General features: G+C 40.0%; 6 protein-coding genes and 1 long non-coding RNA gene across 8 annotated transcripts; 3 read left to right on the forward strand and 4 right to left on the reverse strand.

Moving 5' to 3' along the window:
- Positions 1-63: 63 nt before the first annotated feature.
- On the forward strand, positions 64-1,573 carry LOC124341325 (charged multivesicular body protein 3-like). Its single transcript, XM_046794384.1, has 6 exons — positions 64-224; positions 383-443; positions 515-694; positions 757-878; positions 989-1,081; positions 1,146-1,573. Exons 1-6 carry the CDS (start codon positions 180-182, stop codon positions 1,284-1,286), a joined length of 642 nt encoding a protein of 213 aa, XP_046650340.1. The 5' UTR covers positions 64-179; the 3' UTR covers positions 1,287-1,573.
- A 21-nt stretch (positions 1,574-1,594) lies between these two features.
- Positions 1,595-3,118, reverse strand: LOC124341216 (ubiquitin-like domain-containing CTD phosphatase 1). Its single transcript, XM_046794225.1, has 6 exons — positions 2,820-3,118; positions 2,525-2,721; positions 2,274-2,447; positions 2,162-2,197; positions 1,967-2,089; positions 1,595-1,906 (listed from the first exon to the last, which is right to left on the reverse strand). Exons 1-6 carry the CDS (start codon positions 2,974-2,976, stop codon positions 1,634-1,636), a joined length of 960 nt encoding a protein of 319 aa, XP_046650181.1. The 5' UTR covers positions 2,977-3,118; the 3' UTR covers positions 1,595-1,633.
- Positions 3,119-3,229: 111 nt separating this feature from the next.
- On the reverse strand, positions 3,230-6,563 carry LOC124341184 (adenosine kinase-like). Its single transcript, XM_046794181.1, has 10 exons — positions 6,432-6,563; positions 5,094-5,203; positions 4,816-5,023; positions 4,641-4,726; positions 4,512-4,561; positions 4,301-4,446; positions 4,054-4,224; positions 3,837-3,993; positions 3,687-3,773; positions 3,230-3,624 (listed from the first exon to the last, which is right to left on the reverse strand). Exons 2-10 carry the CDS (start codon positions 5,117-5,119, stop codon positions 3,482-3,484), a joined length of 1,074 nt encoding a protein of 357 aa, XP_046650137.1. The 5' UTR covers positions 5,120-5,203; positions 6,432-6,563; the 3' UTR covers positions 3,230-3,481.
- Positions 5,715-7,429, forward strand: LOC124341062. Its single transcript, XM_046793968.1, has one exon. It carries the CDS (start codon positions 5,897-5,899, stop codon positions 7,355-7,357), a length of 1,461 nt encoding a protein of 486 aa, XP_046649924.1. The 5' UTR covers positions 5,715-5,896; the 3' UTR covers positions 7,358-7,429.
- Positions 7,430-7,548: 119 nt separating this feature from the next.
- LOC124341468 lies at positions 7,549-9,097 on the reverse strand. The gene is made up of 6 exons (XR_006918273.1): positions 8,933-9,097; positions 8,617-8,684; positions 8,381-8,439; positions 8,061-8,158; positions 7,850-7,896; positions 7,549-7,681 (listed from the first exon to the last, which is right to left on the reverse strand). It is a non-coding gene; the product is annotated as an uncharacterized LOC124341468 (long non-coding RNA).
- Positions 9,098-9,948: 851 nt separating this feature from the next.
- LOC124341241 (nitric oxide synthase-interacting protein homolog) lies at positions 9,949-11,356 on the reverse strand. Its single transcript, XM_046794256.1, has 6 exons — positions 11,095-11,356; positions 10,862-11,031; positions 10,486-10,788; positions 10,363-10,405; positions 10,177-10,285; positions 9,949-10,106 (listed from the first exon to the last, which is right to left on the reverse strand). The coding sequence occupies exons 1-6, from the start codon at positions 11,268-11,270 to the stop codon at positions 10,035-10,037; spliced, it is 873 nt and encodes a 290-aa protein (XP_046650212.1). The 5' UTR covers positions 11,271-11,356; the 3' UTR covers positions 9,949-10,034.
- Positions 11,357-11,443: 87 nt separating this feature from the next.
- Positions 11,444-27,574, forward strand: LOC124341064 (RNA/RNP complex-1-interacting phosphatase-like). Of its 2 annotated transcripts, XM_046793972.1 has the most exons (11): positions 11,445-11,629; positions 11,762-11,837; positions 19,869-19,903; positions 19,990-20,077; positions 20,236-20,315; positions 25,638-25,684; positions 25,821-25,881; positions 26,017-26,063; positions 26,162-26,270; positions 26,367-27,081; positions 27,163-27,574. In XM_046793972.1, exons 1-11 carry the CDS (start codon positions 11,604-11,606, stop codon positions 27,247-27,249), a joined length of 1,371 nt encoding a protein of 456 aa, XP_046649928.1. In that variant the 5' UTR covers positions 11,445-11,603; the 3' UTR covers positions 27,250-27,574. The 2 variants fall into 2 exon arrangements, with proteins under 2 accessions (XP_046649927.1, XP_046649928.1); XM_046793971.1 differs by having other exon boundaries at positions 11,444-11,629; positions 26,367-27,574.
- The last annotated feature ends 146 nt before the right edge of the window (positions 27,575-27,720 follow it).

Consider the following 27,720-nt stretch of genomic DNA (forward strand, 5'->3'; position numbering starts at 1 on the left):
CAATTAATTGGAATACAAAGCACAAGATGGCGAAATTGAGGTGCATTTATTAGTCCAGAAAACCCCCACTACCTTTGTAAGGGCGTTACCTTTTTTCTGTTTTTTCTTCGGCATTTCTGTCAAATTGTCTATCAGCTGGGTTAAAAGTGATTTTTCACGGTGCAAGTATTGCGGAAAACATGGGATTATTTGGGAAATCGCCAGAGGTTAATCCTAAAGACAAGGTTAGAATATTCAGAGTTATTCATCAAAAATCTCATTCAAAATAAGAAGCATTGTATAAAACCTGAGTAGAGTATGGTGACAGGATGTGACCAGAATCCCTTGTAATTTGCATATTAGTAAGCATTTCCTTATCATAACAACTCTATTGCTCAATAAGGTAAATGAATGGTGCAGTAAACTTCGAAAGGAGAATTCCCAGTTAGACAGACAAATCCGTGGTAACTTACTGTATAATATTAGTATTGTTATTTTTAAGATTTTATTTTAAAACAAAAACCAAACAATCAAGGTATTCAAAGAGAAGAGGAAAAGGTGAAGAGGAGTATGAAGGAAGCTGCCAAAAAAGGAGACAGAGATGTTTGTATCATTCTGGCTAAAGAAATAATCCATTCAAGAAAGGCCATTTCAAAAATCTATACATCCAAAGCCCACATAAACTCCATATCAATGCAAATGAAAAATCAATTAGGTTGGTAATAAAGTTTATTTTTCATACATCTGCATAACTTTTAATTGGTGCATACTATGTAGCTACTCTGCGAATTGCTGGAGCACTTCAGAGATCAACAGAAGTAATGAAAGCTATGCAGCAACTAATTAAAATACCTGAAGTTGCAGCAACTATGAGAGATCTTTCAAAGGAGATGATGAAGGTAATATACAGTTGTTGGTACAATGGCACCCAGGACTGTATACATGTGTTTTACCATAAATTGAAGAATGTTGCAGTATGAGCAATATTCTAATTATTGGAATATTTTAGGCTGGAATCATTGAAGAAATGTTAGAAGATACACTAGAGGGTCTTGAGGATACTGATGAATTAGAAGAAGCAGCCCAGCAAGAAGTGGACAAGGTCTTATCATGAATTATTTAATTCACAGTTCCTTTAATAAGTTTCTAAAACTAAATGATTGCAGGTATTGTGGGAGATAACGGCTGGACAATTAGGAAAAGCCCCGGCCGCTGTTACCGACTCTCTTCCTGTACCCGAGTCGGTGGCAGACGATGAAGAAGATTTAGAAGAGATGCAGTCCCGTTTACAGGCTCTGAAAAGCTGAAGACTTTATCAACTTTTTTTTATTCGTTGCATCGTTTAAGGGTTTTAAGCTAATCGTATTCAAATAATACTAATTCTTTTGCATTACGGGGGGTGAAAGTAACTTACGGCAATTGGCACCAGAGCGCCAAATTACATTGTACATACTCTATATACTCTTAAGGTAACCTAACATCTTTCTACAAAGAATAACTAATTAACTACATACACTTGTTTAAAATTATCAGCCACAGGCTAAATAAAGTCATTAAATGTAGGAACACTTAATAAACACCGTAGATAAAACTATTTCATACCAATCTGAAATAATTTAACTGAAAAAATTCATGTTTATTGATAATCAATGAGTTATTTATGTTTCTTCGACGGTCTGTACTTTTCCCAAGATCGATGATTAAGATGACTGATGTCTTCAAGTGGTGCAATATCTTTCAAATACTGAGCTAAATAAAGAAGTTCACGATCTTTATCGCGGTTCTGATGAGCGTCACGAAAGGCTCGAATACGCAGGCCATTTTGAGGATTCATCAAAAAATTCCTTCTTATGTCATCGAACATGATGGTGTTCTTCGAAGTGTAGACACCAGTAAATTTTCCCCATATCACAGCAAGAGGCTTGACCTATATAAACAGTTGTTGAATATAAAGTTTTCCGAAATTACTTATCTAATTCGTGCATACATCAAGTAATCCATATTTGTCCATGTGCACTGAGATCATAGCTAAATAATCAAGGTATCCTAATATCTTGTAGTTTTGATTTGTGGTTACTCCAAGAAGCTTCATTTTTTCTTCAATCCATTTCTAAAAATTGTTAAATAAAATTTAGTTCGTCTCTTCGTCGGTTAAATTGTGTATACAGCAACAAATACATACCATTGAAGTTGCCGACCAAATCATAATATCATAGTCCTGTAAAATGTGATGCAGACTCGGTTAAGGTAAAATTTGATCACACTTTGTAGAAGACACTCAGCACAATACATACATTGTATGCAGAAGTTAGAAACTCATGTAGAAATGGTCTCATTAATTCATTTCCAGTTTCTGCAGCAGATCGATGATCAAACAGAGTGTAGTCTATATCCAAGACCAACAATTTTTTTCCAGACCTTGGTTCATTAATCAATTTTATTTCATAGGTCTCAACACGTTTTGCGATCTTTAGCCAGGATTAAATCATAATTAGTTAAAGCCTATCTAGATGTTTCATCATAAATTACTTAAAAAGTTATATACCTTTGCTAGATATTCTTCTCTATTTTCCAAAGCTATTTCTTCCTCTGTCAAGTCTAAATCATTGATTACTTCATCAACAATTTCTGGAGCAGTAGAAGCTGTGGTGATGTCTTGTTCTAGGGATCCCATCATCATAATTTTAAAGCCAACTTTTAGATCTAAATTACACAGTTTCAACCCATCCTCAGCAGCTTTTCCTAAAACATAAATATTGGTTAGAGAAAGGACGCCTACAAACCTACAAATCTACTTCATGTAAAACAGTCATTGTAAAAAAAATTGTTATTCAACACACCTTTAAATTTTAAATTTAATAGTTTTTGCCTTTCTACTTTAACTCCAGTTTGAACTTCAATGGCCTTCTTCAGACACAACACGGTACCATCTTTGTCGACAAGCACCGTGTGCTCTTTCGCAGACCATTTAACAATATAACTCATGGCATCCGCCATGACGAACAGCTGAAGTAATTAATCAGGACAGACACACTTTAAATTGGAAATAATTCACTAATTCTAAATTCTAGTGTTTCTGTCATCCAACTTTTTCAGAAGTCACTAGCACAGCAGACCAGTTAGTCAACAACCGAACGCGGCATTGCCGGCTATTCTTAGTCTATTATTGCGGTTTACGGATCTACGGATTCTTCCGTAAAAAATCTCTTCTTTTCTCTGTAAAATTTAAAAATATCCCCGGGGAAAAAAATAATCTGAAATATGTGTATTAATAAAGGCCTTTGTACTCCTGTATTGATACACGTGTGAGTTATCTCAAGGCTATTAACTTTTATTAATCATTTAACCGATCAAGAATGTCGAAGAAAACAACAACTCGCACATTTTTGTTTTTTTAAAGCAACTACTGCCTGCTCCATGGAGTGGTTTATATTGGCTATAAGCTTCGTGAAATGAGTTATTCTGCATTCAGATAAGTGATGACCATAAAATTATTCGGATGCTAAATAGAACGAAATTCTTCTGGAATTTGCAAGTCTTTTGGAAAGGTGCAACCATCTTGTTGGATTATTTGGGTCGCAGCCCAAACACCGCAACGAGCGCAAACATCAATGGGGCGGCCTTGAAGAATCTGGGAAATAAATCCTACAACAAAATTTTTCTTAGTAAGAAAACACAGTAAACTTGAAATCGTAATTATCGCTTACCGCCAACGAATGCATCGCCAGCTCCATTGGTGTCGACAATCTTCTCACTCGGTACACTGATAGCAGGGATTCGCGTTACTTTGCCATCTGAAAATATATTTATTTTTACATTTTGAATAATGGCGCTATCAGATATAAGTGCGTGGTGACCTTGAGCGATGATAACATCGTCTTTCCCTTGAGTTATAATAACAATACGGTTTCTATTCTTGTTTTCTTTTGGTAGAGCAGCAATGCTCAAAGCGATCTCCGACATATCTTCCTTGTTAACAGGCAGATTTTGCTCTTTGGCAAAAGTTTCAGCTTCCTAAGATAATAAAAAAAATTCGTAATTGCTAATGGATCCCCAAGACTGCGCGATGGTTACCGTTTCATTTCCGAAGAGAATATCAATGTAAGGAAAGGTTTGCATCATTGGTTCTTTAAAAAACTGAGATAGAAATGGGGCACTCAGATTCATCATTAAAGTCTTATTCTGAGCGTTCGCATGGCGCGCAACTTCCATAATAGTATCTGGATTAACAGTTAGGAAAAAGCCCTGTAATTTAAATGCACAATTTAAATGTATATAAGGTGTAAATGAACATGAATTGTTAAGTTGGGCAGTTAATTACCGTGATGTAGAAAAAATCTGCTTCGTCAATAAACTTCCTATTTTCAGGAATTTCAATGTGATGCTTAGTGAAAAGGTTTGCTGCGGCAAGGTTTGCACACAATGAACGATTCGCCCCATTTTCAGTTAGAAGAACGGCGCACGTACCTGTGAGTAAGAATCGAAGTCGGTTTTGAAATAATTCAAACGTCAGTAGTTTTACCATCTATTACCTGTTGATTCAGATTCTGTGTATTGGTACCTTACATTCACACCCTCACTCCTGTAGAATGGAAAAAATTGGAGAACATATAGATTTTTATGAATTAATTCTAAAGAACTACAGAAATGGGTTGAACTACCTTGCTTTTGTTTCCAGGATTTCACTGTATTCATCTTTACCAACACAACCCATAAAAACAGTTGTATTTGGCTTCTCCAATACTTTCTGAATGAATAAAAGGCAAATATAAAATTTAAAAATTAAAAAAAAAAAAAAAAAAAAAAAAAAAAAACAATAAATAACAAATTTCATACTTGTGCAACTCGAAGAGCATTTTGTCCAGATCCACCAGCAATATAATCTACTTTGTACTGAGACACCAATTCCTTATAAAGAGGCTTGTGTTTGTCTTCGGCCAAAATTGCGTTGTTTAGTTGCAAATCGTACTTTTCTAAAAATGCCACATCTGCAGCCGCGGAGATATCCAAAAGCGGATTACATAGCCCCACAAGCATTCCTTCCCTATTGTTTAAAAAAATTGTCAAGATGTGAAATAAGAAAAATCACTACGATATATGGAAGTTGTATTCACCTGAGAGTTTTGTTTCCTTCGGACATCCTTGATACTGTAGAGGGTTTGTAAACAACCGTTCGGTACGAAGTCTTGATCGAAAAGACCGGTTAAAGCAGACTGACACGCACCTAGTATCACACACACAGACACATTCACGCAGACACATGTTCAGAGCAAGGAACAATTTTTAAAGGCCTTCCTCTTTTGCTTCACAACTTAAAGCTGTACCTTATAATAGCGCCTCTAGTAGCGAAAAAATAGAAACTTATATATTCTACTTTAACTTACTCTACAACTTCACCCTGGCTAAATGATCAACTAGAAAATCTTAAATTTCTATTAATTATTGCAAGAAAGTTTTTGTTACTATTGATGCAATGCAAACAGTCAATTGATTCCATCTCCACCTTCCGTTGGACACCGCCACTTAACCTATCATTTCCTTTCTTTTATTGGAATTTAATAATTCAACTGCATATGCATGCAAAAAAAAATTTTGTTTTTTTTCAATTTACGCTCTATTTACTTGCATTAAAATTTTTTTGATTGGTACAAGTTTTTCCTGAAAGAAATATTACTACCTTCGCAGAAAGCCAGAAACACTGGCTGGCCTTACTCATGTACACAATCCCGAGCCATTCGACTGTCATTCTGCATTTCTGCTGTTTTTGCCGTAACCAGTCGAGTTAGTTATTTCTGCCTGAAGGGATCTTTGAAACCACAAGTCGTGTTTGGTTGTTGACGTGGCTAAACTTTAAAATATTTTGAATAGTCTTGTGGCTGTAATACTGTTCTTTCCAGTATTTCGTCAAGTTACTGAAATGTCTAGAACAATTGCGATTTCGACAAGCTGCATTTTTGCCTTCTTGATGTTGACAAACAAACTTGAAGCAGCTGCAGTTGGTGAAACAGCTTTAAATCCAGGAAATTTTTTAAACATCTTATCATTGATTTCAGAAAATTTGCCTATTGAAGATAAATCTCTAACTGAAACAGTAAAGAATTGCCCAAAGCTCTGGACTCAAACAGAAAAAAACAATGAGACAACAGGAATTCTCGGATCATTCACTGAGCTTCAAAAGCTTTGTCCAGAAAAAAGTAAAAATTCCTCTCTTGTCTGTAGTGCAGCCATTTGGACTTCAAAGTATGTTTGCACTGCAAGCCTAGGAGACTCACGTCAACTACCTGATATCCGAAATTTGAAAGATCTGACTAATGTAAGTGATTTGTGCAATGCACTAGTTAGAAATGCAAATCTTACACAAACGCTGTGCGGTATTGTTAGAGATAGAGTACTGAAAACAACAAGCAATTCACCAGTGCTTAAAGAAAAACTTGACAAAATTTGTAACTTACCTAATGAATCAGATAACTGTGAACAATATTGTAGTAAAGAAAATCAAAATCTCTGTAAGATTATACTACAAAGCTTGAGGACAATTGTCTTTTGGGAGGAAAAGAAAGAAAATCAGTTGAAAGAAACAGTTGCCAAGGATGTAGAAACAGAATCAACACCCACAGTTCCTGTTAAAGCTGCCTCCAACCCCTCGCCATTAAATCAGAATTTGACTGGAACACCAGTTGTCAAACAAGATGGAGATCAATCAATTCAAGAGGGTAATAAAGTATCACCAGCAAAAAACATTTCTTTAAGTATTCCAACACTATCAGCCACCACCACCACGGCTTCTACCAAGATGGACACCGAAAAGACCCAATTGCCCTTGATTCCAAAGGCGTCTTCAAGTGAAGTGCCAAAAACTACGAAATCACCATCGACTGTGTCAACGGTCAGTGACCCGCCATCGTTGAACACAGAAACCACAGTAACAGACGAGGACTTTGGATTGGACGATAATTTTGGATCTGCCGACAAACCCCCGATAAAAACTGCTGATGAAGATCCACAATCATATGAAGTTGGTGACGACGTGGACAAGGAAGAAAAGGGTATGGATAAACAAGATGAAAGAATTCCTGTGGAAACGCAAAAGACTGTTCCTAGTTACGATCTGCCGTCTGAAATCGATGGTGACCCAATCAACACACACTTTCTTTTCTATTTTATTGCCTTCGTTATCTTGTCTGCCTGCGGATATCTGATATTTATGCGTAGGAAATATCTAATCGCATTGGTGTTAGAAGGTCGTTCCAATTCGAGTAGGAGACGGAGCAGTTCCTTGCGAGAACGCCCTTCATCAGGGAACTATCGTAAATTGGTTAACAATCTTGAAGAAGCTATAACATCAAACTCTGTCAAAAACTCTAACGTTATATATTAAAAGTGAGGATTTGTCGATTTAATTAATGTATAAAGTACGAATATGTAATGGAATAAATTGGATACAAACTTCGTTTCTTGTTTAATTTAACCTCAGTAAAAATTTAAAATTTCATGCTGTGAATCAATCGTTGTTACAAGTAGTTTATATATCTCAAGTCAAAGCAAGTTTTATTAACCAGAATGATAGAACACTTGGTCAAAAATATAATTTTATTACTAATAATTTATTTTCATAAAAATTAACAATATGCACAATTTATTTTAAATTAAATTAAATCTCTGCTGACTTCATGTTGTGCAGTCTGCAACATTCCAGGAACGCCTAAAGAAAAGCAAAACAGTGGTTACATTAGAGATAATAATCACTCATGCTATGTTTATTTTTCAAAGAACTCAGACCCATTTTGTCAACATATAATTCAGATGACGAAAAAATTATTCTCCTCACAGTTCATAAAAGATTAAATAAACGTTAACAAAAATATCATACCTTTATAGGTGAAATATTCCAGACCACTGACACAGGACAAACTGAACCTAAAATAATAAAAAAATTAAGCTAATGAAGACAATAAATTTTATTCTATTCCATTGGTTGTGTAGCTCAGACCCATTTTGTCAACATTATTTTCAGATGACGAAAAATTATTTTCTCATCACATTTCATATCAACTGAATTATTCAAATTGGAATGTTCATACCTTAATTTTTTTTTGAGTACCCTCTTTTTAATATTCGTAAATACGTCATGTGCGACGACCTGTGGCAAACAGACTCAAATTTGCCGGAAATATAGAACCTGTTTTACACCCAACAAAATAAAATATCGAAAAAGGAATAAAATATCAAAAAAGGTTTTTTTTTAATGTAGATAGAAACTTTATGATCACTTTAAAATAAAATGATTATTCAAGTACTTCCAATTTAATGTAGCAATACCGCGAAAGGAGATTAGATCATACTGGAATTTTAATCACCGCTCAGGTAGTGCAAAACTTGTATAAAATTGAAACAAACCTACCTTAGGAAACCCATGTGGCATTTTCAAGTGTTGAGAGCTGATTAGTGGAATAGTTCAATCTGTTGAAAATATTTTGCAAAAGAGTAACACAATATTAAAACCTGACATTTTAAAAACTACCATGATCAGTGACATCCGCAGCTCAGTCCCAATTTGTCAACAGTAATTCAGATGACGAAAAAATTATTCTCAATCATTGCTTCATCAACAGTCAAATAATACTTAAAAGAACTTACATTTCACTGGACTAATTGATGCTGCTGTAGAAAGATTTCAATGCTATCTTCTTCAGAATCAAGTATGTCTGAATAAATAAAGGAAGTGATTACAAAATCTCCAATGGCATATTTCAGAATGATACACTTGAACTGAATTATTTTTTTTTTAAATATAACATTTCAATCTTAAAATTTCAAAAATAATAAAGGGCTATATGAAGTACATAAAAATTAAAAACCACGTGGTTAAAACCAACTTGATGGATTTCTCTTGATTCTGATTTCTCTTAATTTTACGCCACAAAGATATTAACGAAAATGGTTACCAACTTACTCATTGGATTTCATCCCAGCTGAGTTACTCCTCATTGCTTTACTTACAACTAATAAAATGGTAGACATTATGACAGGGACGGGACATCCACCATACTTGATAGTTACTAAGCGAGTATTTTAAAGGAACAAAGATGTCGTCTGATGTTAATTCGTTTCGATTTCAAACGGCATCACCGCATGACTGCCGCATCAATGTTTGAAAATTTATATTTTAAGCTAAATTTTTTCACATTAATATTTTACACTGTGTGTCAGAAAATTCTTCTTAAATTTATGTAATCTAAAAGAAATTAAAAAGAAATTATTTATTCTTTCAAAAAAATGGCAGCGTACAGAAACAGAATAGACTCAATCAAGGGTATGGAGTCAAACGTAAAAAAAGCGCCTCTAGTGAGTGTGTCAGCTATTACGCTCAACTACTTTTGAGAGCCTAGATGACTCTTTTTAACGTTTCCACTTCACAAATTCTGACAGGCAAAATCTCTGAAAATCGGCCTTCTGTTACCCTAAAACCGGGATAGGGAAGCCAACACAGCCGTGAAGCGACCAGGAGTCTATAGCTCTGGTAAAATACAAAAAATTACAAAGCAAGTGAAAAAGGAAAAAATTCATGAACGAGTCCTTCCGAGTAGGGGTGGTCCGGGACTCCGGGTAGATATGAAAAACAAATAGACTCAAAGTACATTTTATTAAAATAAAAATAGGCACTTTTCCGTACACTGATAGTACATCTGGTAAAGGAGATGGTGCTAATAAGAGTATGCGTAAAATTAGTTTTTAAAAGGTGTAGTCAAACTGGTAGTTAGTGCTAGATCAAACCTATAAACAAGTAGATGATGATAAGTCTACTTTCTTTACATATACTCAAATGGTTCGGAGCTAGATGCGCCTTGAAAAAAAGTATGATTTTCCAGAAAGAAATAGTGTAACCTTTGAGAGGAATTGGTTAGCAAAATTTCGACGACGATCAAAGATGGCGTAACTCATAAACAAAATCATACATAACTTTTGTCGGATCAAACATTTTATTGAAATGAGACATAAAAAATTCACAAACTCCAGTCAAGAAAACGATTCAGAAACAGATTTTAAACAGAAAATTATGCCATCATGCTAGGTCGGGCTTCTGTGGCTTCAAGCTTATCGTTTACACTTGCGAATCCAGTTCCACCCTGAATCAACATATGAAATAAACAAATAAAATTATCACTGTTATAATATGTAAAAATAATTTTAGTTTACCCTTTGCAAAGTAATGATGTCTTTTTCTTTTAATTTCTTGCCAGTAAGTGGGTGGATCATGTCTTTTTTAATCAATTTTTCGAAGCATTCAGTTGTTACAACATCACCACTAAAAGGTAACAACGCAGCAAGCGCATAAAAGAAAATTACAATACATTCACCATGACTCTGAAATGCTTTACTTACGTTGGTTTCAAAATTGTACAGGGGACTGAATTACTCAGGACATCTGCGAACAGAAAGTGATATATTTGATTGATGTAGTTCATGCTTAAGAATATTGAACAAAAATAAAATAAAATATGATACCTCTTGTAACAGGACACATGTAACGAACTTGGCGACTTATGAGAGCTTTTCCACGTTCGTCATCGTCTTTGGGGGCCAGAGTAAATTTGACATCAATCAGATCTTTGATTTTCAAAAGTTTTCCACTAACTGGACAGTAAATTTCTGTAGATGGCTTGGGAACAATGATTGGTTTTGCATCTGGTGTCATAGCTGGGACCCAAAAACTAGGCAAATCCTTTGCCTTTACCCCTGCCATATTAGAAAGACTACCACTGCTAGTAGATGGTGTATTCTCAGGCATGCCTTCACCTTTTTCAGTAGCTGAAAGTAGCAAAATGATAAAATAACCAATATTCATATAATTTTGTTGTAAATGAAATTGCTTAAATCTTACCAATGAATTTCTCCACTTGACTTCTGTGGGCAGCAGCCTTCAACTCATTTTTTTCATTCTCCTCTCTTTTGTTTTGTTTTTCATACTCTTTCTGCTGCCGGAGGATTTCTTTTTTCTTGGCAAGGTAGTATTCCAAAATGGCTTCTTTATCAAACAAATAACCATCAGCACTGTGGAAATGTTAAGAAATGTTATTCTATGTAAAAAACTAACAAAACAACTATACGTGATACCTAACGACAGGATTTCGGCAAGGTTGTAGGGTTAATGAGCAACAGTCAAAACCTTTGATTGAATCTTTACTAAACCTTTCTGAAAGAGAGCCGTAACCAGATGCTTTTGCATCCCTTTTCTTTTCATGGTAGGTATACACACTTCCAGCGGTCGAATTTCGGGCATGTCGTGTCATTGTTAGAAGAATTATTTGTCAACTTAACAACGTTTTTGTCAAAAACAATGTCAGGTTGTCAACTAATGTGGGCTGAAGATGCTGCCCTTACGCCACCAAGCGGCAGAACAAGATAATAAAATTGTATTTTCGAATATCACCGCCGTGTGGCCGAAATGCACATGTCAAAAACTCATGTGTGTGCATTCTGCCGAAAATTAATTAAAATATTTTTCCCCCTCCAAACTCGAATTGGTGAACAATTTTTAATATTGATTTACCACAAATTCTATTGATTTGCTAATCTGTACCTGAGACTCAATTACAAGAAATCAGTGTTAGCTTCAACTTAAAATGGGGAAAAATGGAATACCTTCTAGGTTAGTACATCCATAGGAAAATTCCTTAGTGCCTTTAAAAGTATCAGCTAGCTGCAGATTCCTATTAGTTGTTCACTTTTAGGTAATGTTTACTTAATTGTTATGATTATAATGCTTTTTTCGTGTGTCTAGATGGTTGGACTATCAATCCATAGGACAAGAAATACGAGGAGTTCCAATTATTGCCTGCAAAGTTCCTTTGAAAGAGGTACGAGTTTAATCTTGTTAATTATTTTGCTGATTAAGATAAAACTAGACAGAGTCACAAGTGCTACTTGTTTTTTGTAGGGCTTTTTTCAGTCTGATGAATAAGTTCGCTGATTCAGCAACAGCGATATTCCTTTTCAATATTTCGGATTTCTAATGTGTTTTGTAAAATCCTATTTAAGGTTATTGTGTTTTGTTTTAATAGATAGAACCAAACTCCATAGATGGCTAAATATGTAACTTGAATCCAAAGAGGGAAAATCCAAACCCCTTTTTAATACCACATTTTTAGAGGGGAAAAACGATTCTGACGATTATAATGACTTGTGCCTATGATTCTTTTGTCGGGCACGACATGTTAATTGTTGAACTCTGCGGGAGATTTTTAACGCCTATTTCATCAAATTTATCTTTGAACGCGATGTCGGTTCTTCTCTGAACCATTTTGAGGTTGTGTTTTTGTTTTTAAAGATCTATAGCTCGAGTAATTTCCAGCCGAGTTCTCGTATCCGAAGAAAGAAAATGTTGGTTTGATTTCCCGCTGAGATTAGAATCACATTTAGTGAGTAAGAGAGAGAGTCCAGTGTTTCCAAGTGATGCGCCACCTAACGACGTGGGTTGCTCTTGGAATGCACTCTCGGTGGACGACGAAAGCGACGAAAGGGATACAGAAAAAGGAGAGATGAAGTCATTGCATTCCACCCTGTCACTGTTAGGAAACAACATGAGCCAAAAGATGGGAACTCGTCCGTCTTTTTGTCTTCATGTTGTGATTTATGACTTGAAATAGATGCATGTTTTCAATCCTGGACAACATCGATCGTGCTGGCACGTTGACCGAGTCACGGTGCAACGCCGCCAGTTGTCCCTCGTCCACTACCCCCTTGGCTTTTCTCAAAAGGTACTGCCGGGCTTCCTCATGCAACTCTCGATCGTTTTTTTTTCTTTCTAGCAAGTCTGACCATTGCAGAGGAGTCATACGAGGGATGTCATACAAGGTGACAGGTGAGGGTAAAGAATTGCGTTGTTGTTTACCCCATTGGGCACCTTCTTGTTTCTTCCATCTATTGTGTCGCGCGACAGACGATGGAAGACGAAGAAGGATCGCACCGAGGGTAGTAGTGCCCTACACCGTCGGGAGAAAAAGAGGGAAAAAGAGAGGGGGTTAAAGCAGGGATGGAAAGGGGATGAAAGGGCCATGAGAGAATAGGATGTACAGATAGAGAAAAGAATTTTTGACTTTCAATGAGGTCTCCTTGTTGACTTGATGGGGGGGCCGACACAGCCTTTTTTACCCAGTTGACCGTCTCTATATGAAATATCCTCTCCGTTTTTCTCTCGTCTTTGCCCCTCCGCGATGATTTCTTCTTTCAGTTGTTTCGCTTCTCCTCGCCCACAATTGAACCATTAAACTTAAAAAGTAACAAACAAAAAACATGACGAGAAAATCGGTTGATGCGACTCTTGATCATCGATCTAGCTGATGCGGATGATCCGGCTTCTAGATAATCCTTTGGCTAAATATTTCACCTTGAAAAAAGAACAAAACTGAAAGTATCAGGTCGTTGGTTCTTCATTTTATATCCACGAAAAGTGACACTAGGAATGCCATATAAGTTTTGAAGTGGCCGTTCTTATATGATATTTCCTGTCTCGGGCTCTCCCTTTTTGTGTGGATGTGCTGTTGTCTGGGGGTAGGGAATGTCGGAGAAAAAAAAAAGAAAACTGCATCCAGCGGAGGGGGTTAGAGACATTTGGTCAACTTCCTGGTAAAATAAAATATAAAAAATGAAAAAAGAAAAGTTGTGCTGATTTGAATCGGGCCAACAGGGGGTGTGGGTCATTTCCCCCCAGCAGCAGAAGCCATCTGCTTTTCGATCAAGTATCTTTTTCACTTTACTATATATTGAGCGTTGTAACTATAACTTTTTCCCCGTCTCTGTCCTGTCCCTGTTGTTTAGTTTAATAAGACTCGTACACCGAAGAGCTACCTCCTCCCGTTTTTTCTTTTTACACCGAAACAATAAAGGGAAAGAAACCTTTTTTTCCTTTTTTTGAACCAGACTCTTTTGTCTGATCAGAAGGCAGTGAACGATAAACCCCTCGTCTCACGTCAGTCATTTTTTGGAAACCTTTTCCCCAGCTCAAACAAATTCATTTGAACCATTCCAACGGCAGCAGCGGTGGCGGCCTACACTCTAGTGAAACAGTAGACGTCTTTGAGCGCGTGCCCTCTTATTTCACAATGCCTGTCTCTATTAGTTTTGACGTAACGATGATGCCCGAGCACGAGCTACTTTTTCATTCGGAGGGAACGCATTTATTTCATTTTTGATTCGTTTTTTTTTTTTTTTTTTTTTTTCTAGCGGTCGACTCGCGTTGAAATTAGATAGGAGCATGTGCTTATAGGATATTTGAAGTCTCTGCAGATTAGATTACCCCCACAATGAATAAAGTAGTAATAACAGTTTATTTCTTTTGAAAAAAAAAAAACTAAAATTCTTTTATTTTTTGAAACAACCAAACAGTTGATTGGATGGGACGTTGATAAAATAACAAGCGAGTATTGTAGACAAAAGAGAGAAAGAAAAAAAGGTGCGCGCTATGGGTGGTGCTGGATGACAGCTGCGGTCCACTGCTGTGGAAAAACGATCTATATTTGTATTATCATGTGTGTGTGTGCATTGAGAGACAAGAGAGAAAGGCCAGCAGAGACTGGGAGTGACTAATGAGCCTTCTATTCTAGTAGTTGTCGAGAGAGAGAGAGTTCTTTTTTTTCTCTTCTTCTCTCCCCTTTTCAAACAAATGTCGAAAAGACAGAAGGGGATGCCCCCCATGCCATCTGCAACGGACCCCCATCTGCCCGTTGTTTCAGGTTGGCTTCTGCTCTCACTGGAACGGCGTCTATCTGATGGATATGAAAGATCATTTAGCACACGGTCCGTTTGGCAAATTGACCTACTGGTCATCTTGTGGAACGAGACGGAGACACTTTTTGTTTTTTCCATGTATGCGTGGTATGTGTTGTTGTACAGAAAGGAAACGCTAGACGGACCTGGACAACCTGGGTGGTTTTTTCTTTTTTACTCAAATTTTCCTGGGGGTGTCCCAGTCATCAGTTATTGGTCCCTTTTTTTCCCTTCGGTTTGTGCGTAGTTGTAGATGTTTTTGGCCATAACGAAATGCGGAGTGGCTGGATGGGATCGGAAGTCATGCTGGGCCAAATGTTTGTTCACGGTGACGTTGTGTGACTGACGCACGCCGATTGTTTGCACGATTCAGTCATCGCAAGCAAATAGAGGTGGGTAGGTGCAATTGTACAGTCAAGCAGTCACGCTGCCACCTTTAACCAATTACTTCCCCTCCATCTTTCTCATTCTCTTCCATCGCCGTTTTTTCTTCTTTTCCTTCCTGTGCCCGTCGTCTCCTCCGATTCCTCCCGAAATGAAATATTGGGGCCGTGTAGTCGTTGCAGCCCAGAGGGAAAAAGACGCGGCCATGCAAGTCGGAATTGTGTGTTGCGCATTGCTGCGTTATGGCAACGAGAGAGAAGGAGAGAAGACAATGATGGAACGATCTGGCCCGATAGATGATTGGTTATTTCTTATTTCTTTCTCTCTCTTGCAAGGTATATACACCAACCAAAGGTTTTTATTTTGCTCGCCAGCTCGTTGGGGTTTAGCTTCTTTCTCTCTGCTGGGTTATGTAGTATAATATTGTATGGATATTGGATATATCTTGACTCTTTGGATGTTGTTGTTGTGTGTGTGTTGTCAACGGCGGGACATTTAAATGTCCCGCCGCGCACATAGTGAAAATTTCAGGCCCTGTGTGTGTGTTGTAGCTGGGAACATCTGTTCGATTGGAGCCCGGCAGGAGGGCCTCGCGCGTTCCTCTTTTATTTCTCTCTCTCTCTCTCACTCGCGCAAGTTCCCAAAAGGAAATCTAAGAAAGAATATATCCATTCCTCTTGAGAGAATAACAGAAAAAGAAAAACAATCTTAATTCTTCTTCATATTTTTCTTTATCTGTTTTCTTTCTTTCTTTCTATTTCTTACGTGTCTTTTGAAAGGGAAGACGGAGGGGGGAATGTTGTTACCCACTAATAAATCGCCATCAAAATAGAGCCTCGACCTAATTAGAATTGTAAATGCGCACGGCGATGAACTACTTGCCCTGCGACTTTTACCAAGAAAATACACACGGAGATCACATAATTAATGGGCAAAAGAGTTATACTACACCCGAGAGCCGAGCGAAGAGAAGAGCTGTGGGCTTTTCATTAAGGGACTTTCTCCCACCACCACCAACTTGCCAAGAGAAGTTGCGCGCCTGTTGTATCGACAAGAGGGGCGGTCTTAAACAAGCTTTAGTTGATGAAGCGTTGACTGTGGTCGAATTGATTAGTCAGAGGAGCAAGAATAAGAAAAAAAAATAAAGAAGGAGAGAAAAAGAATTGGGAAAGAAAAAATAAAAGAAGAGGGAACCCTATAGGCTCCTAAGGTGAGTTACGAGTCGCTAGGAATGTCCATAAAGAAAATAATATCTACGAACGTAGCTAGAGATATTTTTTCTTCTTCTTCTTTTCGAGTCAAAGCACACTCGGGTCTCTCTCTCTCATCCCGGGTGGGGTCTCCTCTTCTTCTTCTTCTGCCCTTTGACGGTTGATAGCCGATTAGTTTGATTGACAGAGTCAGGGGTCAGATGACACAACCGCCGTCGCAGCCCAAAAAAAAAGACCCCATTGATTTTTCTACAGGCAACTTTTTTCGGTCGTGGGGCACCCCTGGCGCTAAAGAGTCCTCTAATCGGCGGATCCACCGGCTGATTTTTTTGTCCCTCGTCCTTTTTGTAAGGCCTTTTACCTTCGTGTATACATAAAGACTTTTGAGGCGAACGATGGGGGTCTCTCTCTCTGTCAATTCGGTGGGGGTGTCTCGTAATTCCTCGGCCTCGTCGGGCTAAATTAAATATGATAACGCGCCAGGAGAAGGACTATAAAAGAAGCAACTTTTTTTTTTTCCTTTTTCTCTGACTGGAATTTGGTTCCTTTTTTATTTTATTCCCTTTGAGGTGGAATTGTAGTGTATGGTGTGTGTGTGTGTATGTGTCCTGCGCATGGTGGGGGTAGTGTTGCATCGGTCGGAGCGACTTGCGGCGGACGGGGTAGTCGCACAACTATCAGTCGGTGGGTTTTCCTTCTTCTTTCTTGTCAGTGTGACGTCTTTCCTTCACTGTAAAATAATGAGCAAAATGGAAGAAAAGGAGGTAATAATAATCACAACCGACTCTCTTTTTTATAGGGTTGTGTTGTCGGGTTGCATTCAATGCAGCCTAAGCGTTATCTGTATTTTTATTCCTTTTTTTTCTTCTTCTTCTTCTTAGGGTGGGACCGGCTCTTTCGTGGGCGGCACACGGTCACGTTCAAGTGTTTTTCTCTTTTTCATTTTTGTTTTTCGAGATCGGACGAGGCAGTTGCGTGCGCCGCGCAAGAGGAAGAAGAAAAAAAAGAAATGTTTTGAGCGTGGATGGGGTAGAAATGAAAATTTGTTTATTTCAAAACAACAATTCGACAATTCATCCATTGTTGACGACGAATAGAAAAGAAGAAGAAGAATTCCTTTTTTTATTTTCGGAAAGAAATATATATTTATTTTAAATACAAAAAAAAGGGGGGGGATGATGAAGATCATCTCGCGTCGGTCAGCCACACGCCGCATCATTTCCATATTGTTCGAGGCATAAACTATTATTATTATGCCAGACAACTCAGCTTTAATTTTCTTTTTTTTTCTTTTTCTTTTTATTAAAAAAAAAAGAAAAAAGTTGTAAGAGAGATTACACGTCAGATTACATTCTCTCGTTCTTTTATAACTACGGAGATTTTTTGAGAGGAGCCACATCGGGAGGGAGTCGTGAGGAGCAACTTGTTATTGACGCGCAGTACAAATCGATAACACGGAATCATCCGAATCGGTCATGCCTCATGCATTTTACCTTGTTTAACGACGGCTGAATTTGGAAGGATAGGGGGGGGCCCTGTTGTTGGTTGTTGTGAGAGACGAGAGAGAGACACACACAACAACAACAACACTTGTTCGACTCTCCACATTGTTTGTTGTTATAGTCTTACTGCCAAAGAGAAGAAAAATGTTACATCTCGTCTTGTCTTTTGGGTTCGCTCAGTTGGTTGCTTGATTTAAATCTTCGTGTGCGTAACAGTTTCGTATAAGAAGAAGAAGAGAGGGAGACAGACAGAACGAAAGAAAGAAGAAGAAACCGACGCAGACAAAGTGGTTTGGCGGCGGCGTCCATTTCTTTTTCTCTTTTTCTCCCTTTTTCCCATTCGTTCCCTACTAGACCTATTAGACTTCATCATGTCTGACGGTAATTCGGCGAGACTCGGGTGATGCATCGGCCGACTGCAATTGACCGTGCCGTGTTGTTGTTGTGTTGTTGTTGTAGTTGCTGTCGTCGGGGCGAAGAGAGAGGAGAAGAAGAAGAAGAAGGAGGACACGAAAAGGTTATAATATTTTTATAGCTGTCGTGAGCGTCGGTTATGAGATATAGCCGCCTGTCCGCCTCCTTCATTTTCATAGCCCAAGACACCCGAGCGCAAACGAATTCCGAGAATTTCCCAGAAAGACTCTTAACGCGGATATATGTTGTTGTTGTGGTGGTTGTTGGTTGTTGTTGTTGCGGCGCTGGCAGCAGCAGCCCAGGAGCAAGCAGCCCGGCCGGCTGGCCAGTGTTTGCAGCGCGTCACGTTAGTTGTCTTGTCGACATTTACTGGCGCCGTCTTGCTGCATTCCCCATGATGGATTTTTCCGCCAACCCAACCGACCGCCCGACTCCACCCACTTGCAGCGTACAGACCCGCAACTTCACTTCACCTGTACCTGCGTCCCGTTTTTCTTCTCTTCGTTTCCTTCATTTGTCGGTGCGTTCCAGAAAAGACAACGAGAGGGTTGCGAGTTTCTTTTTCTTTTCTTCTTTTCAATTCTTTCTCACGCTTCATCCATTATTGAAATCAAAGGGTTTCCCTGGAAGTTAAATCCCGTCGGCTTATAGCCAAGAAAAACCAATGCGAAAGAAAACTCTTATTTTCTTCAGCTCTTGTTCAAATTGAATTCCGTTTGCCTCTTTTTTGTTTAAAAAAAAGGCCCCCTTTCAATTTTCTTCTTCTTTTGGTGGAGAAGTTATCGTTCTCGCTGACGTCTCTCACCGTAGATTATGCAAATTGTAATTGAGGAGATGTAGAGAAAGGCGGAGATGAGAACGGCAACTATTCACCCCCACCGGATCAATTGATGACGACGTTCCCAATAGTTTTTCCAATGTGATGTAATAAAAAACCCCGAGTCGAAATACGAGAGAGAGAGTCCAGGGTGGTGCTGTGCGTAATCATTAGTGAGGAATGAGCTCCGAGAGAGAAAGAGAGAGAGAGAGAGAGAGGTCAGGTGGAACATTTTCACCTGGCGTAATTGGCTAGATAATCAATACGTTCCGAACAACAGCAACATCAACAACAACAACCACAGCAGCAGCAGCAGCAGCAGCACAAAGGAGAGCAGAAAAAGAAGTGGCGTATGCAAATGGACCCGTGTCCCCTCTCACCTTCGGTTCATTTTTGGTGTTGTCGGCAGTTTATTTTCTTTTTCTTTTTTTTTTCACCCGACCGAACAAAAAAAAAAACGAAACAAAAAGGAAAGAGAGAGAGAGAGAAAGAATTGTAATTTGTTCACGCGTTGCGGTCTCCTCCGTGAGTTGGCATTCGAGCCACGTACTGCGCCGCGCTCTATTGCCTCATTACGACTCGTTTGTGTAACTGCCAAGTGTGGTGGGCAATCAACGTCAAACGAGTGAGAGATTGAGAGAGAGAAACAAAAACGAGTAAAATAGCGGCCCTTTGATATAATAACTGTTCCCCCCTCTTTTCTTTTGAGCTTTTCCCTCCTTACGTGTGAATGTGTTGTGACAACTTTTGCCAATTGATACATCCTGGTATATATATATATTCTTTCTTTTGCAGGACTTGGTTCGCTATAAAATCAAACGGGATCAATGGTAAGCATTTCGGTCGTCAAAAGAGAAAAACCAATTTAAAAAATCCCAAACGAAAACTGACAAATGTTATCCGTTTGTCTTGTTAGGTTCACGCCTGAAATGCTGGTGGAAAAGGTGCCCAACGTCGGCTGCATAGTCGATTTGACTGCCACCGATCGATACTACAATCCATCGGTATCAATTTCATTTTTTCCTTCTTTCCTTTCTCCCTATTTTTAAATTATTTCTTTGTTGCCAACTTATGTAATAACTGACGAAATTTTTTCTTTTTCTTTTGTAACTACATTATTTTGTTTTTCCTTTGGTGTGTTTGGTTTCTCGCGTGCGTGTAGGTTTTCACGCAGCGCGGCATCCACCACGCCAAGATCTTTTGCGAAGGACACGTCATCCCGAAGCCCACGACAGTGCAGAGGTAAGCCAACAGTCGATTGTCTTAATATTCCGCGCAGATGTAGTATGTACATTATATCTATATATATCATGCGTGCCCGAATGCTAAGGTCTAGGATCTCTTCTCCTATCGTACTTTTGCGGATGCGGATGGATGCGGTGTCGAGAGAATCTCGTGAGATTTTTTCCCTTTCCCGTCTATAATCCGCGAGGAGCTTTTTATTTTTTTTAATGGCTTGGCAAGGCTGTTGCATAATTTCCTAGACAAAGACGGACATTCTCGAGAGTTGAAATGAAGAAGAAGAAGAAGAAAAAAAGAGAGTTGCCAAGGCAAAACGGTTGGACTCAGTGTGCACAGGCGGCCAGGAGCCGAAAAGGTTGGTGGCGGGCGTCGTGGCGCCACCAGTCGCCGCACGTGAAAGGGCCGGGGCATCCATCACAATCTATTACGACTCGGAGGGGATTGTGTGTGGTGCACATAAACAATACATCTAATACTGTAGACATCACTTTTTTTCGAAGAAGAAGAAATAAATAATAACTCTTGAAAAGAGTCTGGCCATTTTCAACGCGCGTAGTTTTGGGGAAATCATCAAAACTTGTAAAAGAGTTTCATAAGTTCTGGGTTGTGTGTTGGTACCGGACAAGGGCGCCGGGTTGGGTGGTAATTCCCACCCGCCCATCTATCTCCCTTCGATTGCTTACAATCAATTCTGTACTCGGTGAACTTGTGTCGGCACTAGATGTGAGATAGTGCAGCCGAAAAAGAGAAAGAAAGAAAAGAGAAAGAAAAAATCAATTTTTCTTGTTGATGGAATGTGGATTGCTGGTTGTCAAAGTGTGAGAATGGTTTGTAATGCGGCTCGTGATCCGGCTAATCTTGTAGTAGGTGATGGTCTGTAGCTTCTTCCTCGTAGACGGACGGTTGGTTTTTTTCCCAGGGATGGCGAGTCTCCCTGTGTGTGTGTGTATTGGAATGAAGAAGAAGAAGAAGAAGAAGGGAGACCAAATGAACCTGGCGATATGGTGGGTGGCTCAGTTGAGAAATGTTATGTGTGTGTGTGTATGGGAGGCGGATTGTTGTAGATAAGCACCTCGCGCTTTTTTTTCCCCTCTCTCTCTCTGGTTTCTTCTCGTTTTTGATGGCCATGTTTGGTCACACAACAAGAGAGCCCAATGACGCGCTGGTGATCACCTTCTCCTCTTACTCTGGGACGTTACCATGGCCAGCAGAGTTAGAGAGAGAGAGACCCTTCTTCTTCTTCCTCAGCGGGTTATCGCGTTATAAACTTGCGCCCGGTTGTAAATCAACATTACACCGATCCGGCGTGTTTTCTTCTCATTGTTCGCACTAACGCCTCTCTTTCTCTCTCTCTTTTTCGTCTGTGTGCTATAAAGCCCCCCCCCCCCCTCAAGTTCTTCTTCTTCTTCTTGGTGGAAGAAGAGAGAGCGGCGTGACCTACTCGATTTTTCGGCATTTCTCTTGTTGTATAAACAAGGTACACTCTTGGCCCCCCCACTCACCCACCCTCTATCTTCGTCGTAGACACACACACAAACACACACACAGAGAGAGAAAAACCGAAGTCGAGATGAATCGCTCCGTTTTGATTACTATAAAACCGACAATGGCCAGCAATTTACGACCGCCGTTGCCGGAGAGTCGCTCGATTGCGATTGTCGTTTCTCTCTCTCTCTCTCTCTCGTTCCTTCGTTCACATTCTCACTGACTGGCGATGTATGATGCGACTATGACTGTCACTCTTTATTAGCGATATCCATTTTCCTCTTTTGACTCGAAAGAAATATTATACACAAGAGAGAGAGAGATGGGAATGCGATTCACTATCTCATCTTTTTACTGGCCGGGGCTAGATGGTCCTCTTGAATTTGTCGCAGCCGGTTGCAAGTTACTTTTTGTGTACGTGTGTGTATACAGGGACCCCACGTTGATGGATGTTCACCTGAAACATTGTTTATTATTAGCAAACTAACCGAAACTTGTCTTTTCCCCCCAATCTTGATTTGACTGGAGAAACTGAAATTCTCGTTTTTTTTTTGTTTTTTTTTTTGCCTGGCACTTTTTTTGAAGGGGGGGGGGGCTGCTGCAAATGAATGGTGAGAGCCAGTCGAGTGGACAAGTATCCCTTTTTATTTTAAATTTTGTTGGAGTCGTTTTTGCCCGGACCTTTCCACTGTTTCTCAGCATTCAGGATATGTCTCTAAAAAAGCGCAGTAGTAGTGACGTGTGTCCACGAGGCAAAGAAATTTGTCGCGCAGGTGATGACCAAACATCGGGTTTTCTCCTCCTATCTCTTGTCTTGTAACTTGGAACTGTTTTTCTTATTTTTATCTGTTGGTGTAAGCGCCGAAAACAGATTTGTTGCGTCCCCTTGTACATTCTCTACTACACCCCCCTCTTAATTCTTTTGCTGCTCTTTGCTTGCACCCCCTGCCGTGTCTTATTTGTCCAGCCCGTCAGAGTTGATCAGCCCTCAACAACTTGACGTATTCGGTACCGTCCCTCTTGTCTTGTCCCTCCACCTTCTTCCGTTTTTATAGTGTCTTTTTTTTGGACAGCTTTTTTCTTTCTTTATTTTACCCTATTGTTTCACTTTTTTGGGGAAAAAAAAGGAAACCAGCTTTATTATATTCTTTCGGGATTGATCCTTCACTCTCGAGACGTTTTTGTTTCTTTTCCCCCCTCGTTTAGGACGTTTTATTGCTCGGGAAAATCCCTCCGTTTCCCGCTGAGTAGGTCTTTATTATCAGCAAGAGAGAGAGAGGAAAAAAGGAAGGAAATTTTTGTTCTTTTTGATTGTCTTTTTTCACTTTTATTTGAGACATTTCTGGTTGGGTTAGATGATTAAAGGTTAGGTTGAAAGGTTAAGTATCTTCTAGCGGATTTAATGACTCCTCCCTCTCTATCTTAAACCCACGGAATTACAGCCTTTAATCAGCTCCGCATTCATTGAATCGTTTCATTCTTTTTTCCGAACCGGACGGGATTGTGAGCTATTGTTGAATGAAAAATTGTTCCACAACAATTTTTCTCCTGGGGAGGGGAGAAAAACTCCGCCCTTTTCAAATGCCATTCGAAATAAACAGAGATAGAAAATAGGAGAAAATAGTCGCTGTGTAGCTTATTCGCCTTATTGTTTTCCTCTTTTATCCTCGTCTTTTTTACTTCTTCTTTTTTTCTCCCTTTGGAAAATGTTTTGTTGGTTCTTTGGCTGCTCCTGCTGCTTCTGGCGGTCCATCCCGGGTCCCTTTTTTTTTTGTTCTCCGCTTTCGAGTGTTGGTATTTATTTTCGTATTTCTTCTCGCATACAAGAGAGACTAGAGACAGAGGAACCACATTAGAAAAAATGTCGCTGGTTTTATTTGTCGTGTTTGTACTCTCTTGTCTTTGCTCCGTCAATGCGTGTGAAGAAACTTGTTCTTTATGATGGACCCCCTACCCGGTTTGTTTGAACTGAACGCCTTCAACTGTGTGAGCGCTGGATGGGCAGTACCCGGTAGGTAAAAACTTGGAAGAAAAAAGAAATAAGCTAGGCAACCCCACACACAGACGCGCGCACTGAAGAATCGGAAGAAACAACACACACACGTCCAGCAACCAAAAAATAAAAAAAAGGAAAAAGAATATAAAACAAAGTTGAGTATTTGCTCAAGTCTTTTGTCTCTTCTTCCTTTTTTTTTATTTTCCACAAAAGAGAGAGAAATTTCTTTTTGGGTCCCTCTCTTGTCTTTCAGGTTTTTAACTGTTTCTCTTTTGTTGGGTGTCGTAGTCCAGTGGCTTGTCGGACAAATTGGGCACTAAGAATTCCGCTGGATCGCGGGACCAGCGAAGAAGAGAGAGAGATAACCCCCTACTGTCGGATGAAGTATATATGCATATACTATTTGGTTAGAGGGGGCTAGGATAGAGGCTTTTTTATTTTTATTTTTTTTTGGTTATGTGTGGTGGTGGTACCTTTTTTTTTCTTTACCATGTTCTCGCTTTTGTTTTTCGAAAGACAACTGGGGCCCCCCGCGAAAGGTTGGAAATCGTCCATCTTTCCGACCCGATTTTTTTGGTTTTATGTCTAACTGAAACACTTTGCCGTGCATTTTTGCGGTAATTTCCAGCTGCCCCCTGTGTGGGGGTGTTGGGCGAGAGAGAGAGAGAGAGATGGTGCGGTTATGTTTCTAGTGCGAAGAAGAAGAATCATATAAATATAAGGAGGGTTTTGTGACTTCTTGTTGTTTTAGTGTGTCGCTGGGGCGGAGTCGGAGAGCCGGAGAGCTAAGGGTGCGAGTGTGTATATATAACACCCGCCGTGTGGCTTATGCGAGAAGCGAGAGATGAACAAGCATGATAAACTGAAAAATAAAGAAGAAAAAGAAGAAGAAAAAAAGGTATTGGTATTTCCAACTTGTACCTCCACCTCTGTCGTGTCGTTGGGAACACACCAAGAGTTCGAAAAAATTAAACGTAACATGGGGGGGATGAAATCTGGAGAAGAAAATGCCAGGCCCCACACCAAGTTGATTTTTTCTTTCTTTCTATAGTACGTCTGACCCGTCTCTCTCTCTCTGGTGTCACACAGTGGGGCCGCCCTTATTCATATATTGACTCTAGCAGAGCCAGCGCCCGCTATGGACACTGTAGTTATATTTAGAAGGTACGAGCGTAGTATAACAACTACTACTTCTACTATAACATCGTCACTGCATGAGCGCTATATCGTCTTGTGTGTGAATAGAGGAAAAAGGTAAAGGTAAAAATGGGAAAATGCAAACCCATATGTGATGAGCTCGGGAAGGAATGTTCGTTTTCCCAGCCAACACCCGGGCTCTGCTGCTGCTCTCTCCTCCAGCGCCGACGAAAAAATTTGGAGGCCTATTGAATAAATATTTCCGCCAGGTAGATGTTATGTAGGAACAGGGCGGCAGTTTTCTTCTTCCCTTTTTCTTTTTCTTAAAGTTAAAAAAGAAAAAAAGAAGCAGCAGCTATAGGGATTCGATTGATCGATTCAGAATGCCGGTTGTCTTGTGTGTGTGTGTGTGTGTGCAGTGTAACGATGGCTGGGCCCGGGCTGTGGCTCGGCCGTACATATGAGCAACTGGAAACTTTTATGTCATGGCCGACACATTTATCACGTGATTGGCTTTCTTCTCTTCCTCGCCCTTTCCATCGTCAAATTCCCGTCGTCTTCTTCGCTCAGCTTTTTTCTTGTGTCGTAAAATTTTTCAGGAAATTTATTTCTTGTTTTTCTTGAAAGGTGATCTAATGTCCGCATACAATTTTCTTTCGTTCTTCTAATTGCCGTCTTTTGTCCGCCCTTTTTGGTTATTGCAGATTCTTCCAAGTCTTGGACGACTTCTTTCACAGTGTCCACTCCCGAGGTGAGCCTCTATTTTTACGACTCCTTATCTTTTTTTCTTTTTTCCAAACGGGGAATTACCGTTTGTTCAGTCAAAAAGATTTATCGTCGCGTTTTCTATTTTTATTTGACTCTCTTATTTTATTTTTGGCTTGTAGGCAAAGTTTTGATGGTACATTGCACGCACGGTTTAAACAGAACGGGCTATTTGGTGTCGAGGTAAGCCGCTAGTCCGTCGTCCACAAATCGGGGATGACAAGTTTGAAATTTGGAGTTTACATTTGTCGTCCCCCTTGTTTGTTTGCGTCGTTTTTCTTTTTACACTGAAATATAATTTTGTGTCATTTTGAACAGGTACATGGTTGAACGGAGAGGTATTCATCCTGAGGCCGCCATTCATGGTATTTTCTGTTTTGTCACTTTGTCACTGTGTTGGCGTCCTGTGTTGGCGTAGTTGTTGATCTCTTCATTTATGTTACGTTGACCTCTTGTTTGGCAGCTTTTAACCGTGCCCGCGGTCACTACATTGAACGCGCCAACTACCTACAAGATCTCCGTAAAATGAATAGTCGCGTTTGTCGCAACCCGGTCCCGCTATTTCAAAAAGGGTAACGACGACCCATTCTTTTTCATTTCTTAATTCCCCTTTTATGATCATCTTCGATCAGAATCTGAAATTTTAATTCTAATTATTCTATTCACAGCGCACCTCGGCGCGTCCATCAGGAGCCAACTGCCGCCAGTCACGACACAACTTCATCTAACGATCATCACTTGGACGATCAAGATGGCCGATCTGGAACTCACGATCATTCGCCGCCTTTCCCTGACTACCATCAGCCTCCTCCGGTTGCTCAAACGTACAACGAACGGCCTTCGTTCGTTACTCAACCGATCGAGAGGCATCCGACTGGGCCAAGTCACGGCCAACAGCAGTTGAATTGGAGACAAGGGCCGAGCTCCGGTCCCCGCAGTCACTACGCGGACCTTGTCAACAGCCAAGGTCGAAACAACAGTCCTTTGCCTCCGACCGACAGTTACAGCGCTGGCCATCAGCGCCCAGCCCAGCATCCCTATGCTCCCGCACCGGTAGTGCCTTGTTCCGTGCCAGTCCACGACTACTCACAGCCTCCGCCTCCGATAATCAACAAACTGCCGAATTTGAAATGGATCGTGACCGACAGTTTTCCTGTCCAGTTGAATAACAACTTGGGCGATCGACCCAAGTCGGCCAATCGCAGCCGATCGGATGACCACCACCATCAGTCGGCCTCCAGGTCTCAAAGTCGGGGTGCTTCGCCCGTTGACGCCGGACGCCGGAAACCGAGACGCAATCGCAGCTCTCCGCCAGCAGCTTCGTCTTCCTCCGAGCAGCGCAGAGAAAATCGCCATCGTGATGATCGTCGCCAGGATTCCAAGGTTCATTCTCATTCTGTCCGCTCCAGTCATCGAGATCACCCGTTTGATCGACCTGTTAATTCCTCGTCATCTTCTCGCCAGGATTTTTCTTCGGACCAAGGAGCGCCCGGAAAAAGGGAGCGCTCTAGACGTCGTCGAGATGCTGGACGATCGGCCGAGCGCAGCTAATGAGAGATCACCACCGCTATACACTCTGATCACGCCCGATCTCTCCGCCTCCTGACAAGAACTTGAAATTGCCTTTTTCATTTTCCTTTTTTTTTCTTTTTTGGTTTCTAAAGAAAACGCATTTTTATTGCCACTTTTTCAGCTCTTTTGATTTCGGTGCGTTTCTTATTTTTTAAGTAACCACGACTACTACTACCTTGTGTCAGTTTCAAGTGTCAGAGTGTCTTTGGGTTCGAGCGTGTCGGTATATCCTATAGCTCTCTGGCTTTTAGAAATAAAAGGAGAATTCTTTGGCCAATAAACAAATCCTGGCGGGTTAAAAATATCCCAAACACGCGCGCGCGCGCCTTTCGTATGATAATTTTATTTTTATTTTCCGAGAAAAAACAAAAAAAAATCGGTGTGAAATTATTCAACCGTTTTTCCTTGTTTTTTTTTTCTTCTTTTTCTAGGTAACATGTTATTGATCAT

Source organism: Daphnia pulicaria, chromosome 5 (assembly GCF_021234035.1).
Source record: "Daphnia pulicaria isolate SC F1-1A chromosome 5, SC_F0-13Bv2, whole genome shotgun sequence".
NCBI lineage: Eukaryota > Metazoa > Arthropoda > Branchiopoda > Diplostraca > Daphniidae > Daphnia > Daphnia pulicaria.

Excerpts from the sequence above, each read along its gene's own strand:
- LOC124341184 (XM_046794181.1), bottom strand. The coding sequence starts at position 5,119 with ATGTCCGAAGGAAACAAAACTCTCAG. Across the intron at positions 4,727-4,815 it reads ATGCTCTTCGAGTTGCACAA|AAAGTATTGGAGAAGCCAAA; the intron begins GTATGAAATTTG and ends TTATTCATTCAG. Across the intron at positions 4,562-4,640 it reads ATCCTGGAAACAAAAGCAAG|GAGTGAGGGTGTGAATGTAA; the intron begins GTAGTTCAACCC and ends TCCATTCTACAG.
- LOC124341241 (XM_046794256.1), bottom strand. The coding sequence starts at position 11,270 with ATGACACGACATGCCCGAAATTCGACCGCTGGAAGTGTGTATACCTAC. Across the intron at positions 10,286-10,362 it reads TGTACAATTTTGAAACCAAC|TGGTGATGTTGTAACAACTG; the intron begins GTAAGTAAAGCA and ends GTTACCTTTTAG. Across the intron at positions 10,107-10,176 it reads ACATCATTACTTTGCAAAGG|GGTGGAACTGGATTCGCAAG; the intron begins GTAAACTAAAAT and ends ATGTTGATTCAG.
- LOC124341062 (XM_046793968.1), top strand. The coding sequence starts at position 5,897 with ATGTCTAGAACAATTGCGATTTCGACAAGCTGCATTTTTGCCTTCTTG.
- LOC124341325 (XM_046794384.1), top strand. The coding sequence starts at position 180 with ATGGGATTATTTGGGAAATCGCCAGAGGTTAATCCTAAAGACAAG. Across the intron at positions 444-514 it reads GTTAGACAGACAAATCCGTG|GTATTCAAAGAGAAGAGGAA; the intron begins GTAACTTACTGT and ends CAAACAATCAAG. Across the intron at positions 1,082-1,145 it reads CCCAGCAAGAAGTGGACAAG|GTATTGTGGGAGATAACGGC; the intron begins GTCTTATCATGA and ends AAATGATTGCAG.
- LOC124341064 (XM_046793971.1), top strand. The coding sequence starts at position 11,604 with ATGGGGAAAAATGGAATACCTTCTAG. Across the intron at positions 25,882-26,016 it reads ACGGGCTATTTGGTGTCGAG|GTACATGGTTGAACGGAGAG; the intron begins GTAAGCCGCTAG and ends CATTTTGAACAG. Across the intron at positions 26,064-26,161 it reads TCCTGAGGCCGCCATTCATG|CTTTTAACCGTGCCCGCGGT; the intron begins GTATTTTCTGTT and ends CTTGTTTGGCAG.
- LOC124341216 (XM_046794225.1), bottom strand. The coding sequence starts at position 2,976 with ATGGCGGATGCCATGAGTTATATTGTTAAATGGTCTGCGAAAGAGCAC. Across the intron at positions 2,722-2,819 it reads ATTAAATTTAAAATTTAAAG|GAAAAGCTGCTGAGGATGGG; the intron begins GTGTGTTGAATA and ends TTTATGTTTTAG. Across the intron at positions 2,090-2,161 it reads TTTGGTCGGCAACTTCAATG|AAATGGATTGAAGAAAAAAT; the intron begins GTATGTATTTGT and ends AACAATTTTTAG.